At 49.8% G+C, this 20013-nt stretch overlaps 1 protein-coding gene across 1 annotated transcript in view; it reads left to right on the top strand.

The window, feature by feature from the left end:
* The window catches only part of LOC132835079 (uncharacterized), a 73501-nt gene that overhangs the window by 29030 nt on the left and 24458 nt on the right, over positions 1-20013 (top strand). The window contains 2 exon segments of the mRNA XM_060854372.1: positions 12632-12698; positions 17043-19700. Of these exon segments, the coding sequence (XP_060710355.1) occupies positions 17052-19700 (2649 nt within the window). The 5' untranslated portion in view covers positions 12632-12698; positions 17043-17051.

The following is a 20013-nucleotide window of genomic DNA, read 5'->3' as shown; positions in this document are numbered from 1 at the left end:
GCACTCCCCTCACACTGGGACCCACACTGATACCGCACTCCCCTCACACTGGGACCCTAATTGATACCACACTCCCCTCACACTGGGACCCTCACTGATACCGCACTCCCCTCACACTGGGACCCTCACTGATACCGCACTCCCCTCACACTGGGACCCTCACTGATACCACACTCCCCTCACACTGGGACCCTCATTGATACCGCACTCCCCTCATACTGGGACCCTCACTGATACCGCACTCCCCTCTCACTGGGACCCTCACTGACACCACACTCCCCTCACACTGGGACTCTCACTGATACCGCACTCCCCTCACACTGGGACCCTCACTGATACCGCACTCCCCTCACACTGGGAGCCTCATTGATACCGCACTCCCCTCACACTGGGACTCTCACTGATACCGCACTCCCCTCACACTGGGACCCTCATTGATACCGCACTCCCCTCACACTGGGACACTCACTGATACCGCACTCCCCTCACACTGGGACACTCATTGATACCGCACTCCCCTCACACTGGGACACTCACTGATAGCGCAATCCCCTCACACTGGGACCCTCACTGATACCGCACTCCCCTCACACTGGGACCCTCACTGATACCGCACTCCCCTCGCACTGGGACACTCACTGATACCGCACTCCCCTCACACTGGGACCCTCACTGATACCGCACTCCCCTCACACTGGGACCCTCATTGATACCGCACTCCCCTCATACTGGGACACTCATTGATACCGCACTCCCCTCACACTGGGACCCTCACTGATACCACACTCCCCTCACACTGGGACCCTCACTGATACCGCACTCCCCTCACACTGGGACACTCACTGATACCACACTCCCCTCACACTGGGACCCTCACTGATACCACACTCCCCTCACACTGGGACCCTCACTGATACCACACTCCCCTCACACTGGGACCCTCACTGATACCGCACTCCCCTCATACTGGGACACTCACTGATACCGCACTCCCCTCACACTGGGACCCTCACTGATACCGCACTCCCCTCACACTGGGACCCTCATTGATACCACACTCCCCTCACACTGCGACCCTCACTGATACCGCACTCCCCTCACACTGGGACCCTCACTGATACCGCACTCCCCTCACACTGGGACCCTCACTGATACCGCACTCCCCTCACACTGGGACCCTCACTGATACCACACTCCCCTCACACTGGGACCCTCATTGATACCGCACTCCCCTCATACAGGGACCTTCACTGATACCGCACTCCCCTCTCACTGGGACCCTCACTGACACCACACTCCCCTCACACTGGGACTCTCACTGATACCGCACTCCCCTCACATTGGGACCCTCACTGATACCGCACTCCCCTCACACTGGGACCCTCATTGATACCACACTCCCCTCACACTGGGACACTCACTGATACCGCACTCCCCTCACACTGGGACACTCACTGATACCGCACTCCCCTCACACTGGGACACTCACTGATACCGCACTCCCCTCACACTGGGACACTCATTGATACCGCACTCCCCTCACACTGGGACACTCACTGAGACCACACTCCCCTCACACTGGGACCCTCACTGACACCACACTCCCCTCACACTGGGACCCTCACTGATACCGCACTCCCCTCACACTGGGACCCTCATTGATACCGCACTCCCCTCACACTGGGACACTCATTGATACCGCACTCCCCTCACACTGGGACCCTCCCTGATACCGCACTCCCCTCACACTGGGACACTCACTGACACCACACTCCCCTCACACTGGGACCCTCACTGATATCGCACTCCCCTCACACTGGGACACTCACTGATACCGCACTCCCCTCACACTGGGACACTCACTGACACCACACTCCCCTCAGACTGGGACCCTCACTGATACCGCACTCCCCTCACACTGGGACACTCATTGATACCGCACCCCTCACACTGGGACCCTCACTGACACCGCACTCCGCTCACACTGGGACCCTCACTGACACCGCACTCCCCTCACACTCGGACCCTCCCTGATACCGCACTCCCCTCACACTGGGACCCTCACTGATATCGCACTCCCCTCACACTGGGACCCTCACTGATACCGCACTCCCCTCACACTGGGACCCTCACTGATACCGCACTCCCCTCACACTGGGACACTCACTGATACCGCACTCCCCTCATACTGGGACCCTCACTGACACCACACTCCCCTCACACTGGGACCATCATTGATACCGCACTCCCCTCACACCGGGACCCTCACTCATACCGCACTCCCCTCACACTGGGACCCTCACTGATACCACACTCCCCTCACACTGGGACCCTCACTGATACCGCACTCCCCTCACACTGGGAGCCTCATTGATACCGCACTCCCCTCACACTGGGACCCTCACTGACACCACACTCCCCTCAGACTGGGACCCTCACTGATACCGCACTCCCCTCACACTGGGACCCTCATTGATACTGCACTCCCCTCACACTGGGACCCTCACTGATACCACACTCCCCTCAGACTGGGACCCTCATCGATACCGCACTCCCCTCGCACTGGGACACTCATTGATACCGCACCCCTCACACTGGGACCCTCCCTGATACCGCACTCCCCTCACACTGGGACCCTCACTGACACCGCACTCCGCTCACACTGGGACCCTAACTGATACCGCACTCCCCTCACACTGGGACACTCACTGACACCGCACTCCCCTCACACTGTGACCCTCACTGATACCGCACTCCTCTCACACTGGGACCCTCACTGATACCGCACTCCCCTCACACTGGGACACTCACTGATACCGCACTCCCCTCACACTGGGACCCCCACTGATACCGCACTCCCCTCACACTGGGACCCACACTGATACCGCACTCCCCTCACACAGGGACCCTCACTGATACCGCACTCCCCTCACACTGGGACCCACACTGATACCGCACTCCCCTCACACTGGGACCCTAATTGATACCACACTCCCCTCACACTGGGACCCTCACTGATACCGCACTCCCCTCACACTGGGACCCTCACTGATACCGCACTCCCCTCACACTGGGACCCTCACTGATACCACACTCCCCTCACACTGGGACCCTCATTGATACCGCACTCCCCTCATACTGGGACCCTCACTGATACCGCACTCCCCTCTCACTGGGACCCTCACTGACACCACACTCCCCTCACACTGGGACTCTCACTGATACCGCACTCCCCTCACACTGGGACCCTCACTGATACCGCACTCCCCTCACACTGGGAGCCTCATTGATACCGCACTCCCCTCACACTGGGACTCTCACTGATACCGCACTCCCCTCACACTGGGACCCTCATTGATACCGCACTCCCCTCACACTGGGACACTCACTGATACCGCACTCCCCTCACACTGGGACACTCATTGATACCGCACTCCCCTCACACTGGGACACTCACTGATAGCGCAATCCCCTCACACTGGGACCCTCACTGATACCGCACTCCCCTCACACTGGGACCCTCACTGATACCGCACTCCCCTCGCACTGGGACACTCACTGATACCGCACTCCCCTCACACTGGGACCCTCACTGATACCACACTCCCCTCACACTGGGACCCTCACTGATACCGCACTCCCCTCACACTGGGACACTCACTGATACCGCACTCCCCTCACACTGGGACACTCACTGATACCGCACTCCCCTCACACTGGGGCCCTCACTGATACCACACTCCCCTCACACTGGGACCCTCACTGATACCGCACTCCCCTCACACTGGGACACTCACTGATACCACACTCCCCTCACACTGGGACACTCACTGATACCGCACTCCCCTCACACTGGGACCCTCACTGATACCGCACTCCCCTCATACTGGGACACTCACTGATACCACACTCCCCTCACACTGGGACCCTCACTGATACCACACTCCCCTCACACTGGGACCCTCACTGATACCGCACTCCCCTCACACTGGGACCCTCACTGATACCACACTCCCCTCACACTGGGACCCTCACTGATACCACACTCCCCTCACACTGGGACCCTCACTGATACCACACTCCCCTCACACTGGGACCCTCACTGATACCGCACTCCCCTCATACTGGGACACTCACTGATACCGCACTCCCCTCACACTGGGACCCTCACTGATACCGCACTCCCCTCACACTGGGACCCTCATTGATACCACACTCCCCTCACACTGCGACCCTCACTGATACCGCATTCCCCTCACACTGGGACCCTCACTGATACCGCACTCCCCTCACACTGGGACCCTCATTGATACCGCACTCCCCTCACACTGGGACACTCACTGATACCACACTCCCCTCACACTGGGACCCTCATTGATACCGCACTCCCCTCATACAGGGACCCTCACTGATACCGCACTCCCCTCTCACTGGGACCCTCACTGACACCACACTCCCCTCACACTGGGACTCTCACTGATACCGCACTCCCCTCACATTGGGACCCTCACTGATACCGCACTCCCCTCACACTGGGACCCTCATTGATACCACACTCCCCTCACACTGGGACACTCACTGATACCGCACTCCCCTCACACTGGGACACTCACTGATACCGCACTCCCCTCACACTGGGACACTCATTGATACCGCACTCCCCTCACACTGGGACACTCACTGAGACCACACTCCCCTCACACTGGGACCCTCACTGACACCACACTCCCCTCACACTGGGACCCTCACTGATACCGCAATCCCCTCACACTGGGACCCTCATTGATACCGCACTCCCCTCACACTGGGACACTCATTGATACCGCACTCCCCTCACACTGGGACCCTCCCTGATACCGCACTCCCCTCACACTGGGACACTCACTGACACCACACTCCCCTCACACTGGGACCCTCACTGATATCGCACTCCCCTCACACTGGGACACTCACTGATACCGCACTCCCCTCACACTGGGACACTCACTGACACCACACTCCCCTCAGACTGGGACCCTCACTGATACCGCACTCCCCTCGCACTGGGACACTCATTGATACCGCACCCCTCACACTGGGACCCTCACTGACACCGCACTCCGCTCACACTGGGACCCTCACTGACACCGCACTCCCCTCACACTCGGACCCTCCCTGATACCGCACTCCCCTCACACTGGGACCCTCACTGATATCGCACTCCCCTCACACTGGGACCCTCACTGATACCGCACTCCCCTCACACTGGGACCCTCACTGATACCGCACTCCCCTCACACTGGGACACTCACTGATACCGCACTCCCCTCATACTGGGACCCTCACTGACACCACACTCCCCTCACACTGGGACCATCATTGATACCGCACTCCCCTCACACCGGGACCCTCACTCATACCGCACTCCCCTCACACTGGGACCCTCACTGATACCGCACTCCCCTCACACTGGGAGCCTCATTGATACCGCACTCCCCTCACACTGGGACCCTCACTGACACCACACTCCCCTCAGACTGGGACCCTCACTGATACCGCACTCCCCTCACACTGGGACCCTCATTGATACTGCACTCCCCTCACACTGGGACCCTCACTGATACCACACTCCCCTCAGACTGGGACCCTCATTGATACCGCACTCCCCTCGCACTGGGACACTCATTGATACCGCACCCCTCACACTGGGACCCTCCCTGATACCGCACTCCCCTCACACTGGGACCCTCACTGACACCGCACTCCGCTCACACTGGGACCCTCACTGATACCGCACTCCCCTCACACTGGGACACTCACTGACACCGCACTCCCCTCACACTGTGACCCTCACTGATACCGCACTCCTCTCACACTGGGACCCTCACTGATACCACACTCCCCTCACACTGGGACACTCACTGATACCACACTCCCCTCACACTGGGACACTCACTGATACTGCACTCCCCTCACACTGGGACCCTCACTGATACCGCACTCCCCTCACACTGGGACCCTCACTGATACCGCACTCCCCTCACACTGGGACACTCACTGACACCACACTCCCCTCACACTGGGACTCTCACTGATACCACACTCCCCTCACACTGGGACCCTCACTGATACCGCACTCCCCTCACACTGGGACACTCACTGACACCACACTCCCCTCACACTGGGACCCTCACTGATATCACACTCCCCTCACACTGTGACCCTCACTGATACCACACTCCCCTCACACTGGGACACTCACTGATACTGCACTCCCCTCACACTGGGACCCTCACTGATACCGCCCTCCCCTCACACTGGGACCCTCCCTGATACCACACTCCCCTCACACTGGGACCCTCACTGATACCGCACTCCCCTCACACTGGGACCCTCCCTGATACCACACTCCCCTCACACTGGGACCCTCACTGATACCGCACTCCCCTCACACCGGGACCCTCACTGATACCGCACTCCCCTCACACCGAGACCCTCACTGATACCGCACTCCCCTCACATCGAGACCCTCACTGATACCGCACTCCCCTCACACTGGGACCCTCACTGATACCACACTCCCCTCACACTGGGACCCTCACTGATACTGCACTCCCCTCACACTGGGACCCTCACTGATACCACACTCCCCTCACACTGGGACCCTCACTGATACTGCACTCCCCTCACACTGGGACCCTCACTGATACCACACTCCCCTCGCACTGGGACCCTCACTGATACCGCACTCCCCTCTCACTGGGACCCTCACTGATACTGATATCCCACAATGCCCTGAGAATCATTACTTTGGTCTAATAGATGTAACCTCCGTGTACAGTGTTGTAATGTAGCTGTTGTATTCAGTCCCATTGCCTTATGGTCTGTGTACCAAGAAGAGACATGTTCCTGATGTCACCACTGTCTTCTGCCATGTCACTTGAGGGGTTTACGGTCTCAGTCTCCACTTTATCCTGTGATTACCTGGATAATGACACTCTACAGAAGCAAGCCCCTCTGTTGTTAATGTATATACTTGCCCTGTCCCAGTGTATTTGAGGAAGGTAATGTTTGTGCATGATAGCCTTCAATAGTTCAGTATCCACACCAGTGTCTTACATTATTCGACATAACATCAACAATTCCCTGTCAGGTAAAACCCCCTCTTGGCCCCTGGTTCACTCCACTGTTCCCAGTGGTGGCCCTCTGTAAACCAGACTCCATAATCGTGGTGGTAAATATTTGATCACCAACTAGACAATAACAACCATCGGAGAATTTGGATGAAGGACAGCTGTCTCTCTCCCACTGTTCAACCGCATCAGTTTGTAAAATCTGTATCAGATTCTTCAGGGGCTGGACAGGGCAAATGCTGAGCAGGTCTTCCCCATCTTGGGAGAGGACGAGACGGCACAGTCTCAGCATAAAAGGGCCTCAATTTAAGACTGAGATCTGGAAGGTTCTACACAATCAGCTCAAGGTAAGAAATGGCTTCAGGATCAACAGCCTCGTGTCAAACAGAGAGGACCCCTGAGAGTCAAAGAACCATCTTGTTTAAGGTTTTATAGCGAAGAGTGGATTTCACCAAACAGGAAGTGTCGGGCTCATTGGATTAATTATCAGCTCGCCAACAGCTCAACACATTCAGGAGGATCTGTACGGCAAGGAGAAATAGATATTATTGGTCTGTTACTGAGGACTGACACAAATATGGAGCCCCAGGGCAGGTGAAGGACAAATCACACCCTTTAATTGCAGCTGCCATTGATGCTGTGGTGAGTGAAGTGAACTAAACCGGCAGAGTCTGCCACTGATGTGGTATACCATCAGAGCCTCTCCTCATTCTGCTCTGTCCATGGTGATCACCGGAAACACGGAGCCTGGTCCCAAAGGCCAAGCCTGACCCCAGCAAAACATACCACCCAAAAATAACAACACTGACAACAAGGAGGGTGTTAAGGTGAGGCACTGGATAGAGTTCAGAGTGAACCAGCAGAAAGACAAATATCAGAAGATGATCCAGCTTTCCATTTTGTTAACCTCACCTACCACTTCAACAGTACAAGGTGACCTGGAGCTGTAACATTCATTAATAAATAGCATGTGCTTGATGATTGGTGAGAATCACACCACGCCACAGTCAACAATATCCAAACAGGGGACTCTGAAGTGAGGAAGATCCGATCTGACCCACCAGACAGATTCCCCACCCCCTCACAAAGACCGCGGTGTTCATGATGCTCCAGACTGCAGTGTTAGAAATGTTCTAGAGATGAATCTGTTACTTTGGCCACAGCCTGTGTGAACAGTTGCAATGGCTAACTGCTTAAGTTGAGCAACCACACAAACTGGTAATGACTATTATCCAGTGATGGGCTGACAGTAACAAGGAAGATCCTGAGAACATTGGCTCATTTTATACATGGATGAACTCCGTGTATTACAGCAAGCCATTTCAATGGCTGATAAGTCCATGTGTGAAAGCACGATATCAAAATACTACGTGTCACCAGGGACACATGGTATTGAATTCACAGGACAGCAGCAGGGGCGTCTGTGGGCTGGCTGGGATGAATCAGGATATCCAATGATTGATGATCATATGTGAGAGATGCCAAATATATCAACCTCAGCAGCAAAGGGACCCTCTACATCGACTCACTATTCCATCCACTCCTTCGACAGAATCAGCAATGGACACAGTCACTCCATTGAATAGACACATGGGGACATTTACTTCTCCACATGTCCCAGCATTCAATGACTTAGCAACGTAATAAGCATGACCATTGCTGTCATGTTTTCAGTGTCTAACACAGTGCATGGTACATACCATCAAAACCATCAGCACTAACAGCTGGACAACAAAACAAGGCTTTTGCCTCATCTGGCTACATTTTAATGTAATATCAATGGGAAAGGCATTAACATCCCCAGATTGATTTTATATTTGGAAGGCCTTGGCCCAACTATCGACCCTTTCGGAAACATGGGAGACTCTTCCTCAAAAACAGAGGGGAATTTGTGATCTTGGCTTTTCTTTTCAGAGAGGTTATAAAAGCAATGATTCGGAAAGTTCTAGGTTTGGAGGTTTTAGGGCCCATTTGATTACAGCTGACAGACACTGCCTCGGATCAACGGCTTACAAGTTTAAAAACAACTGATGCAATGAACGAGGAGAGTCCAGTCCTCCCAGTTCAGCTTTACTCTGGTCTGGTCTGGTCTTGTCTGGTGTAGTTTGGTCTGGTCTTGTCTGGTCTGGTGTAGTTTGGTCTGGTCTGGTGTAGTTTGGTCTGGTCTGGTCTGGTGTAGTTTGGTCTGGTCTGGTGTAGTTAGGTCTGGTCTGATCTGGTGTAGTTTGGTCTGGTCTTGTCTGGTCTGGTGTAGTTTGGTCTGGTCTTGTCTGGTCTGGTGTAGTTTGATCTGGTCTGGTCTGGTGTAGTTTGGTCTTGTCTGGTCTGGTGTAGTTTGGTCTGGTCTTGTCTGGTCTGATGTAGTTTGGTCTGGTCTGGTGTAGTTTGGTCTGGTCTGGTGTAGTTTGGTCTGGTCTGGTCTGGTGTAGTTTGGTCTGGTCTGGTGTAGTTAGGTCTGGTCTGATCTGGTGTAGTTTGGTCTGGTCTTGTCTGGTCTGGTGTAGTTTGGTCTGGTCTTGTCTGGTCTGGTGTAGTTTGATCTGGTCTGGTCTGGTGTAGTTTGGTCTTGTCTGGTCTGGTGTAGTTTGGTCTGGTCTTGTCTGGTCTGATGTAGTTTGGTCTGGTCTGGTGTAGTTTGGTCTGGTCTGGTGTAGTTTGGTCTGGTCTTGTCTGGTCTGGTGTAGTTTGATCTGGTCTGGTCTGGTGTAGTTTGGTCTGGTCTTGTCTGGTCTGGTGTAGTTTGGTCTGGTCTTGTCTGGTCTGGTCTGGTGTAGTTTGGTCTGGTCTGGTGTAGTTTGGTCTGGTCTGGTCTGGTCTGGTGTAGTTTGGTCTGGTCTGGTCTGGTGTAGTTTGGTCTGGTCTGGTGTAGTTTGGTCTGGTCTGGTCTGGTGTAGTTTGGTCTGGTCTGGTTTGGTCTGGTGTAGTTTGGTTTGGTTTGGTTTTTGCAGTCTGGCTGTTCAGAGAAAGCAGTCAGTCAGTTTGTGAGGCTGCTGGTCCATGGAGGAAGGTGTTCCAGGCTGAATCTCTCTGTTATCTCTCTGTCTTCTGCAAAACCCTGGCTTTGATTTTACCTTTGGTACCAAGGGGTGTTTGTAGCGAATATTGCAAGTATTTGGAACAGCAACATTACGTTGGGATGGTCAGTTGCGTTTTTGAATCGGTTAAGTTATTCGATATCCTGTTCTGTTTTGTTTGTGTTTCATTCGGTAATCTTGTAAATAAATTCTATTTTATTTCAAACGAAGTGGTTGGACCAGCTGCATCCCTCCTGGAATATCCACTCTCCCCCTGTTAAAAACAACTCACAAAGTTGGGGTCCGGGCTACTTTCTTGAAGTGTTTTAAGGGGGTCTGGCCCAGTTCATAATAAATTAAAGAGATCCATGACGATTGAGGAAGTGGAGAACTGTCAAACTGTAAACTAGACAGATAGTCTGAGATCTGAATCCAAACACTGAGGAACGAGCAAACGTTTCTCCAATACACCACCAGCCCAGATCATGTGAAGTCATTACTGATTTGGAGCTACATTGGGAAACAGCAGCTCTAACCAATATCTAACCCTCTCACCAATTCTTCATGAAGAGATTGAGGAAGAACACTTGAATGATGATGATTGTTGTGATGCTGCGTGATAGTGACCAGCAACAAGATGACCAAGTTGTCAAAGGAGTACAGCAGAAAACAACCCAAACCTCTCCAGACAGGGTCCAGGAACCAGGTCAGGACAAACTGACAAACCACCAAAACACTCTGTTGTGACCCAAATACATGAAAATCCTGTCCCTCGGGGAGGGGGTGGGGGTGGGGGTGGGGGGGGTGGGGTTATGTACAGAACAGTTGCTCAACAAGAAAAGGCCATTTGATTCACCTTCTCCCATTCTCCTAGTTACACACCACAACAATCAGAATGATGCAGCACCATCTCATCCCACACACCTCTGTCAGTTCATTCCATCAATTATCTAATTCAATCCACCCGACTGTCTTTCCTCAGTAGGCCCTAAAATCTCTCCTTCCAGGCATTTATTCAATTCCTGTTGAAAAGGTATTAACTCCACACTTTCAGTCAGTGTGTTTCAATTCCTCTTCACCTGCTGTTAAAAAAAAGTCTCATCATGCAAGATCCCTGGATTTTTGCCTGTCACCCTAAATCTCTGTCCCCGATTACAGAACTTTAGAAATAGGAGCAGGAGTAGGCTATTCGGCCCTTTCAGCGCTCTGCCATTCAATACGATCATGGCTGATCATCCAACTCAGTCCCCTGTTCCCACTTTCTCCCCATATCCTTTTGATCCCTTTAGCTCTAAGAACAATATCTGACTCCTTCTTGAAAACGTTTTCAACTGCTGTCTGTGGCAGAGAATTTCAGCCTCCCCACTCCCAGAGGGAAGCAGTTACTCCTCCTCTCGGTCCTAAATGGCCAACCCCATATCTTCAGATGGTGACCCCTGGTTCTAGACTCCCCTGTCATTGGAAACAACCTTCCTGTATCTACCCTGGCCAGTCTTGGTAGGAGTTTATAGGTTTCTGAGTGATTCTCTTCATTCTTCGAAACACCAGTGAATATTGTCCTAACTGATATGTCAGTCCTACCAAACCCAGGAATCAGTCTCTGTTCATAGCTGAAGTCTGCAGCCTTGGGACTATTTAGATTAGATTCCCTACAGTGTGGAACCAGACCCTTCGGCCCAACAAGTCCACACCAACCCTCCAAAGAGTAACCCACTCAGTCCCACTTCCCTCACACCATAAACTACTGGCAATTTAGCATGGCCAATTCACCTGACCTGCACATCTTTGGACTGTGGGAGGAACCCACGCAGACACGGGGAGAATGTGCAAACTCCACACAGACAGTCGCCCGAGGCTGGAACCGAACCTGGGACCCTGGTGCTGTGAGGCAGCAGTGCTAACCACTGAGCCACCGTGCTGCCCTATTTCACAGAAATACGTGAACTGAATTGATGTAAAAATAGAGGAAGTGTCAAAATTACAACAGACCTACTGTGAATGAGCACACACTTTGACTGTTTTTTGATATTATTTTGTCAGAAATATTTAAAACAGACTTTAGATTAAGTTGTGTAGAATTAAGGCAGTTTTTTAGTTACGGAGTTTTACAAAAATTTCTAATTGCACATTGAGACAATTTAGCAGCTCAGCTACTTAAAGCCAATAATAGTTTTAGCCATTAAACCTGGTCCTTCAATCAAACATATTATCTATAACTGTGATGTTACTAAACTACTCACACAGATTCATTTAGTGTATAATATTCTCTTTTGGGTAATAATTTGAAAGCGGAAAGTGAGGCTTAATCCCAACAGTGAAAACTTGGATTTTGCTTCTCTTCATTTCTCAGCTTTTTTATTCTTATTGGGATTCAACCCTTATTGTCCTTAACTAAGCAAGGAAGCAGCCATTGAGGAGAGCATTAAAGTATTTCACGTGGCTCTGGATCCGTGCCTGAGTGAGTTTATCCCAGTGAGTAATCATTAATAATGATTGTTTCTGCAGATCAGTCTTGAGACTCCCTGACATGAACTGAAGACTGTGTCCTCTGGTTCTGCAGGCTCTGGACAAGGTAAACCACCACACCATGTTCTACGTGTTTCGTAACTCATTTCACCTCTATTTCCAGTGAGGAGATGTCTGGTTCGGCCTCAGTCCCAGCACTGTTAGCTGAACAGCTGCTAAGATGTGTAAGAGTTCAAACCCTGTACTGACTTACATCACGGGAAAGGACTCTCCTTCTCAATCCTTCCCTTGCCTGAGGGTTTGGTGACCCTCAGGTTAAACCCCACCAACAACCATCTCCCTGTAATGGGAAAGCAGCCCTATGGTCTGAGAAGACTGTGGTGATTTTACCCTGACTGTCCTTAAATAATGTAAGCAAGGAAGCAGCCATTGAAGGTAGCATAGTGGTGATGTAACTGGGCTAGAGCCCCTGAGAGTAATGGGGACATGGGTTCAAATCCCACCATGGAAGGATGGAAGAGGAGCTATTGCAAATAAGACCACAAGGTATCCAAAGATGTGCAGGTTAGGTGAATTTTCTATGCTAAATTGCCCATAGTGTAAAGCTATGTGCAGGTAAAGTGTATTAGTCAGGGGGAAATGTGGAGTAATATGGTAAGGGAATGGTTCTGGGTGGGTGTGGACTTGGGTCAAATGGCCTTTTTCCACACTGTAGGGATTCTATGATATGATGCTATATAATTCCAGAGATGTAGAGAAAAGGATGGCAAAGATAATTCTGGATAGGAGTGAGAGTAACAGGGTAGTTGTTATGGGGGCCTTTAACTTTCCAAATATTGACTGGGAATACTATAGTTTGAGTACTTTAAAAGGGTCAGTTTTAGTCCAATGTGTGCAGGAGGGCTTCCTGACACAGTATGGAGACAGGCCAACAAGGGGCGAGGCCACATTGGACTTGGTACTGGGTAACGAACCCAGCCTGGTGTTAGATTTGGAGATAGTTGAGCGCTTTGGTGGTAGTGACCACAATTCGGTTATGTTTACTTTAGAGATGGAAAGGAATTGGCAGGGCAAGAATCATTCCTGGGGGAAATGCATTTATGATGTGATTAGGCAAGATTTAGGATGCATAGGATGGGGAAGGAAACTGCAGGGGTTGGGCACAAATGAAATGTGGAGCTTATTCAAGGAACAGCTACTGCGTGTCCTTGATAAGTATGTACCTGTCAGGCAGGGAGGAATAGGTCCAGTGAGGGAGCCATGGTTTAGTAAAGAAGTTGAATCACCTATCAAGAGGAAGAAGACGACTTATATTAAGATGAGATGTGAAGGCTCGGTCAGGGTGCTTGAGAGTTCCAAGTTAGCCAGGAAAGACTTAAAGAGAGAGCTAAGAAGAGCCAGGAGGGGACATGAGAAGTCATTGGTAGGTAGGATTAAGGAAAACCCTAAAGCTTTCCAAGGGTATATCAGGAATAAAAGAACAACTAGAGTAAGATTAGGGCTGATCAAGGACAGTAGTGGGAAGTGGTGTGTGGAATTGGCTTTGATATTTATGTCGTTATTGTCTATAGGAATAGTGCCTCAAGACTGGAGGATAGCAAATGTGGTTCCCCTTGTTCAGGGAAGGGAGTAGTGACAACCCTGGTAATTATCTACCAGTGAGCCTTACTTCTGTTATGGAAAAGGTTTTAAGAGATACAATTTATAATCATCTAGAAAGTAATAAGTTGATTAGGGATAGTCAACATGGTTTTGAGAAGGGCAGGTCGTGCCTCATAAACCTTGTTGCGTTCTTTGAGAATGTGAACAAACAGGTGGATGAGGGTAAAGTGGTTGATGTGGTGTATATGGGTTTCAGTAAGACGTTTGATAAGGTTCCCCATCGTAGGCTATTGTACAAAATACAGAGGCATGGGATTGAGGGTGATGTGGCAGATTGGATCAGAAATTGGCTAGCTGAAAGAAGACATAGGGTGATGGTTTATGGGAAATGTTCATCCTGGAGTCCAGTTACTGGTGGTGTACCGCAAGGGTCTATTTTGGGGCCACTGCAGTTTGTCATTTTTATAAACGGCCTGGATGAGGGCATAGAAGGATGGATTAATAAATTTGCGGATGACACTAAGGTCGGTAGAGTTGTGGATAATGCTGAAGGATGTTGTAGGTTACAGAGAGACATAGATAAGCTGCAGAGCTGGGCTGAGAGGTGGCAAATGGAGTTTAATGTGGAAAAGTGTAAGGTGATTCACTTTGGAAGGAGTAACAGGAATGCAGAATACTGGGCTAATGGAAAGTTTCTTGGCAGTGTAGATGAGCAGAGAGATCTCGGTGTCCAGGTACACAGATCCTTGAAAGTTGCCACCCAGGTTGACAGGGTTGTTAAGAAGGCATACAGTGTTTTAGCTTTTATTAATAGAGGGATCGAGTTCCGGAACCATGAGGTTATGCTGCAGCTGTACAAAACTCTGGTGCGGCCGCACTTGGAGTATTGTGTACAGTTCTGGTCACCGCATTATAGTAAGGATGTGGAAGCTTTGGAAAGGGTTCAGAGGAGATTTACCAGGATGTTGCCTGGTATGGAGGGAAGGTCTTACGAGGAAAGGCTGAGGGACTTGAGGCTGTTTTCATTGAAGAGAAAAAGGTTGAGAGGTGACTTAATAGAGACATATAAGATAATCAGAGGGTTAGATAGGGTGGACAGGGAGAGCCTTTTTCCAAGTATGGTGACGGTGAGCACGAGGGGGCATAGCTTTAAATTGAGGGGTGATAGATAGAGGACAGATGTCAGAGGTAGTTACAGAGAATAGTAGGGGCGTGGTATACACTGCCTGCAACGGTAGTAGACTCGCCAACTTTGAGGGCACTCAAATGGTCATTGGCCAGGCATATGGATGTAAATGGAACAGTGTGGGTTTGATGGGCTTCAGATTAGTTCCACAGGTCGGTGCAGCATCAAGGGCCGAAGGGCCGGTACTATGCTGTCACGTTCTATGTTCTGTGATGTAGGAACAGAATTAGACCATTCAGCCCATTGAGTTTTCTCTGCCATTTAATTCTCAATCCCTTTGTGCTTGAGATTTCTGAAGCCTTACCCTGTTTAGATTAGATTCCCTACAGTATGGAAACAATTATACACACAACAGCTGATAGAAGGTTGAACCTGTCTTGTGGAAATGGTAACCAATGCTTAACCAATTATACATTTTACAACTGACATGGATAGCATTGTTGTTAGCCTAATTTATTAGAGGATGGGAGACAATGCAGAGCAGGCGTGAGAGGTTAAGGGTCCTACTTTTCATTTATGTTTTTAATTTTGTAACACAGGCCTCTGCTGTCGTATTGTGTAGAATTCTGGGATCCACACTTTATAAAAGATATCCAGGCATTAAAGAGCGAGTGCAGAACTAACCAGAAGACATAGATTGGCAAAAGAATGAGAGGTCAATGAGGGAATATAGGAACACAAGAAATAGCAGCAATTGGCCAAATAGCCCAAGTCCGCTTCCCCATTTAAAATAGAAGCTTTGGTGTACGTTAACACCACCTTACGGCCCAGTCCCCATATCCCACGACAGAACAAAAATCCACCTATCTCAGTCTTAAATGTTTTCACTGCTGGAGTAATCCATAAACAGCTGGGGTAGAGAATTCCAAGTAATTTTTCCTCCACCAGTCTGAATTGGTTGGTTCCTTCTGTGTTCAATATTCCTTGAGCAGCAGCAACAATCTCTCCACAACTATCCTGTGAACCCCCACTACAGAACCTGAGGCTTGAATCAGATCATCGTTCATTCTTTGGAAACTCTGGAGAAATGGCTCCATCCTCAGTGAGTTGTGATCTGGAATGCACTGCTACAAAGGTGTGAAACAGATTCAATAATAACCTCCAGAAGGGAGTTTGGACTTGGGAAGGAAATTTTACCAGGTGACCAAGGAGCAAGGGAATGGTGACTAACAGGGGGCTAGCTCACAGAGCCAAATGGCCAATCCCAAAGGTGTCATAAAGGGCAGCACGGTGGCACAGTGGTTAGCACTGCTGCCTCACAGCGCCAGAGACCTGGGTTCAATTCCCACCTCAGGTGATTCTCTGTGCGGAATTTGCACATTCTCCCTGTGTCTGTGTGGGTTTGCTCTAGGTGCTCCGGTTTCCTCCCACAGTCCAAACCTGTGTAGGTTAGGTGAATTGGCCATGCTAAATTGCCCGTAGTGTTAGGTGAAGGGATAAATGTAGAGGGAATGGGTCTGGGTGGGTTGCTGTTTGGAGGGTCGGTGTGGACTTGTTAGGCCAAAGGGCCTGTTTCCACACTGTAAGTAATCTAATCTATGTTTCTGTGATCAGAACAGCCAAGATTAATGAGAGGTGGTAATGTGTAATCCCACCTATTATCAAAGGTTGATGATTTCTTGAGCAATTGTTAACCACTAATCTGTCTTTTCTCTTTAATAGGACACCATCATGCTGTTCTTGTTTCTATGCCTCCTTGCAGCTTTCACTGTAGCTCTGAAACCTTCCATCAAATCTTGCTCTAGGGACCAGAATAACCTAATTTGTGTGAATCGCAATTTTACTGAGATCCCCCAAGTGCCAACAGACATCGTCCAGCTCAACTTAATCCAAAACAGAATCAGGCTTATTGAAGAGACATCATTTTCTCAGTCACTCGCTCAGCTCCAGATTCTCTTAATTGGATTACAGACAGAGCCGCCAATGCGTGTGGGAGCAAGAGCATTTACCAACCTTCCCAATCTGATTTACCTCGATCTGGGAGGAAATAAAGAATTAGACCTGGACGTGGAGGCATTTGCTGGGCTACACAAACTGGAATTCCTTTATCTTGACTACAACGGTCTGACTGACTCGATCCTGCAACATGGATATTTTAAATATTTAACCTCACTGCACACCCTCAGTCTTGATGGAAACAAAATAAAACAAATCATACCAGATTCAACATTTTCCAACCTGAACACTTTGAGCAATGTTCATTTTAAGGCAAATGACATTCGCCAGATTTGTCAGAGTGATCTGGACAATGTCCGACCGAGATATTTTAAAACATTCAGCATCTCCTCAAACAGACTCTTGTACATAAATGAAAGCTTTGATTGGAAACAGTGTGGCAATCCTTTCAAGGACATATTGCTGTACACGTTGGACATTTCAGGAATTGCCCTTAATGTCCATCAGCTAGAGAAGATGTTTATAGCTATGAAAGGAACACTAATTATCCACCTGAAGATGCAATATCTGTCCACCGTTGGGAGTTCATTTGGTTTTCATAACATAGAAGATCCAAACAAGCAGACACTGGTTGGTCTCAGTGACAGTTCTGTTCTGAATCTGGATATGTCCCACGGCTCCATCTTTACACTTGTAACCCAAGTATTTTCACACTTACCTTCCTTACAGGTACTTACATTATCTTTCAACAAGATCAATCAGATTGAAAAGAACGCATTCTTTGGCCTTGACTCCCTTCTCCACTTAAACCTTTCCTTCAATCTACTGGGGGAGATCTACTCATCGGCCTTCGAAGATCTGAGGAATGTCACCTTAATTGATTTGCAACACAACCACATTGGAATCATTCAACATGATTCGTTCCATGGACTGGATCAGCTGACGACATTGAATCTTCGGGACAACGCACTCTCGGTTATTTCCGGCTTTCACTATCTCCCAAAAATGACTTATTTCTTAGTGGGTCTGAACCGACTCACAACAGTTTATGGCCTGGAGGCACTTTCCATGAGTACCTTTCTTGATTTCTCGAACAATGCCTTTTCCAACCTCAATGTTTTCTATACGATCATGCACCTTCCTTTTGTGAAGCATCTTTTGTTGAGGGAAAACCGTATCTCGATGTGCACACCTGGCCGGACTGATATCATTCCAAAAAACAACCACTTAATCCACCTGGACCTGTCCAGTAACTTCCTCGAGTTGGTCTGGATATCGAAGCAGTGCTGGGAAGTGTTCCATAACCTGACTAACCTAACTGTCCTTCTTCTCAACCAGAACTATCTCACCCACCTCCCCCAAGGTATTTTTAAAGGTTTGGATTCTCTGAAGAGACTCAATTTATCATCGAACTCTCTGACCCAGCTCAGTCAGGATCTGTTTCCTGGTTCTCTTGAAACTCTCGACCTATCTAAAAACCGTCTCATCTCACCCAGTCCAGATGTGTTCAGTTTTGTGAGTCACTTGGACTTGAGGGAAAACCAATTCATCTGCGAGTGTAGTCTCAGGGCCTTTATCGAATGGCTAAATAGCACTGAGGTGGTCTTGGCAGAACCATTAACAGAGATGTACTGTGTGTCTCCAGAAAATTTACAAGGGGTACCTCTTATTTTTCTAAACACTGATGGGTGTGACGAAGATGCTAATGTAGAGCCGATACAATTTGCTCTCTTTGTCGTCTTCACGACCACGTTACTGATTCTCATCTCCTGTGTTCTTCTCTACAATCACGGCAGAGGTTTATTCTTCATCTGGTACAAGAGAACAACAACCAAGCTCATTAATGGTCAGAGGGGAGACGGGGAAGGGAAGGACTACAGGTTTGATGCCTACCTCTGTTTCAGTAGGAATGACATTGAGTGGGTGAAGGATTCCCTTCTGCAGTTTTTGGACTCTCAGTTCAATGGGAAGAGCAGGCTTCAAATGTGCTTTGAAGACCGTGACTTCATTCCTGGTGAGGATCATATCACAAACATCCGCGACGCCATCTGGAGCAGTAAGAAAACGGTCTGCATTGTGACCAGGCAGTTCCTGAAGGACGGCTGGTGTGTGGAAGCCTTCAATATCGCACAGAGTCGCCTTTTCCATGAACTGAGGGAAGTGATGGTTGTGTTGGTGGTTGGTCGGCTCCCTGATTACCAGCTGATGAAGTACAAGCCCATCCGGGCCTACATCCAGAACAGGCAGTACATGCGCTGGCCAGAAGACCCACAGGACCACCAGTGGATCTTAGACAGACTGACCGATCAAATTTCACAAGAAGCCAAAAGGAAAACAGAGAAACCTTTCAGCCGCCTGAATTTCTTCAGAAGGAATAAGGCAAACGACAACATCAGGTTGCAACAGATTGCGACGGTGGCGAGATAAGCAATCCTGTGTGTTGTCTGCAGGAGATGGTGGCTGCATGCCAACTGCGAGATTAAACTCCATCTCCTTTTGAGTGGCTCTTCCATCCTCTGACAGCAAAGTACACCATCAATAGGTGACCGTGGCTTTAACACGTGTCTACTGTAACATAACGACTACCTCAACAAATGTGCTTCAGTAAGATACAGGTCAGGCAGCCTGCTCTCAACCTCCCAGTACCCTCTGAGTTCCAGCCCCACCCAGCTCCCGACCCACCCCGACAGAGACCAGGAGAAGAACGCACGGCCAACTCATTTCATATCCTTTTTGT

The sequence above is a fragment of the Hemiscyllium ocellatum genome, chromosome 3, assembly GCF_020745735.1.
Source record: "Hemiscyllium ocellatum isolate sHemOce1 chromosome 3, sHemOce1.pat.X.cur, whole genome shotgun sequence".
NCBI lineage: Eukaryota > Metazoa > Chordata > Chondrichthyes > Orectolobiformes > Hemiscylliidae > Hemiscyllium > Hemiscyllium ocellatum.
This window is presented reverse-complemented; position numbering and strand designations above follow the sequence as displayed.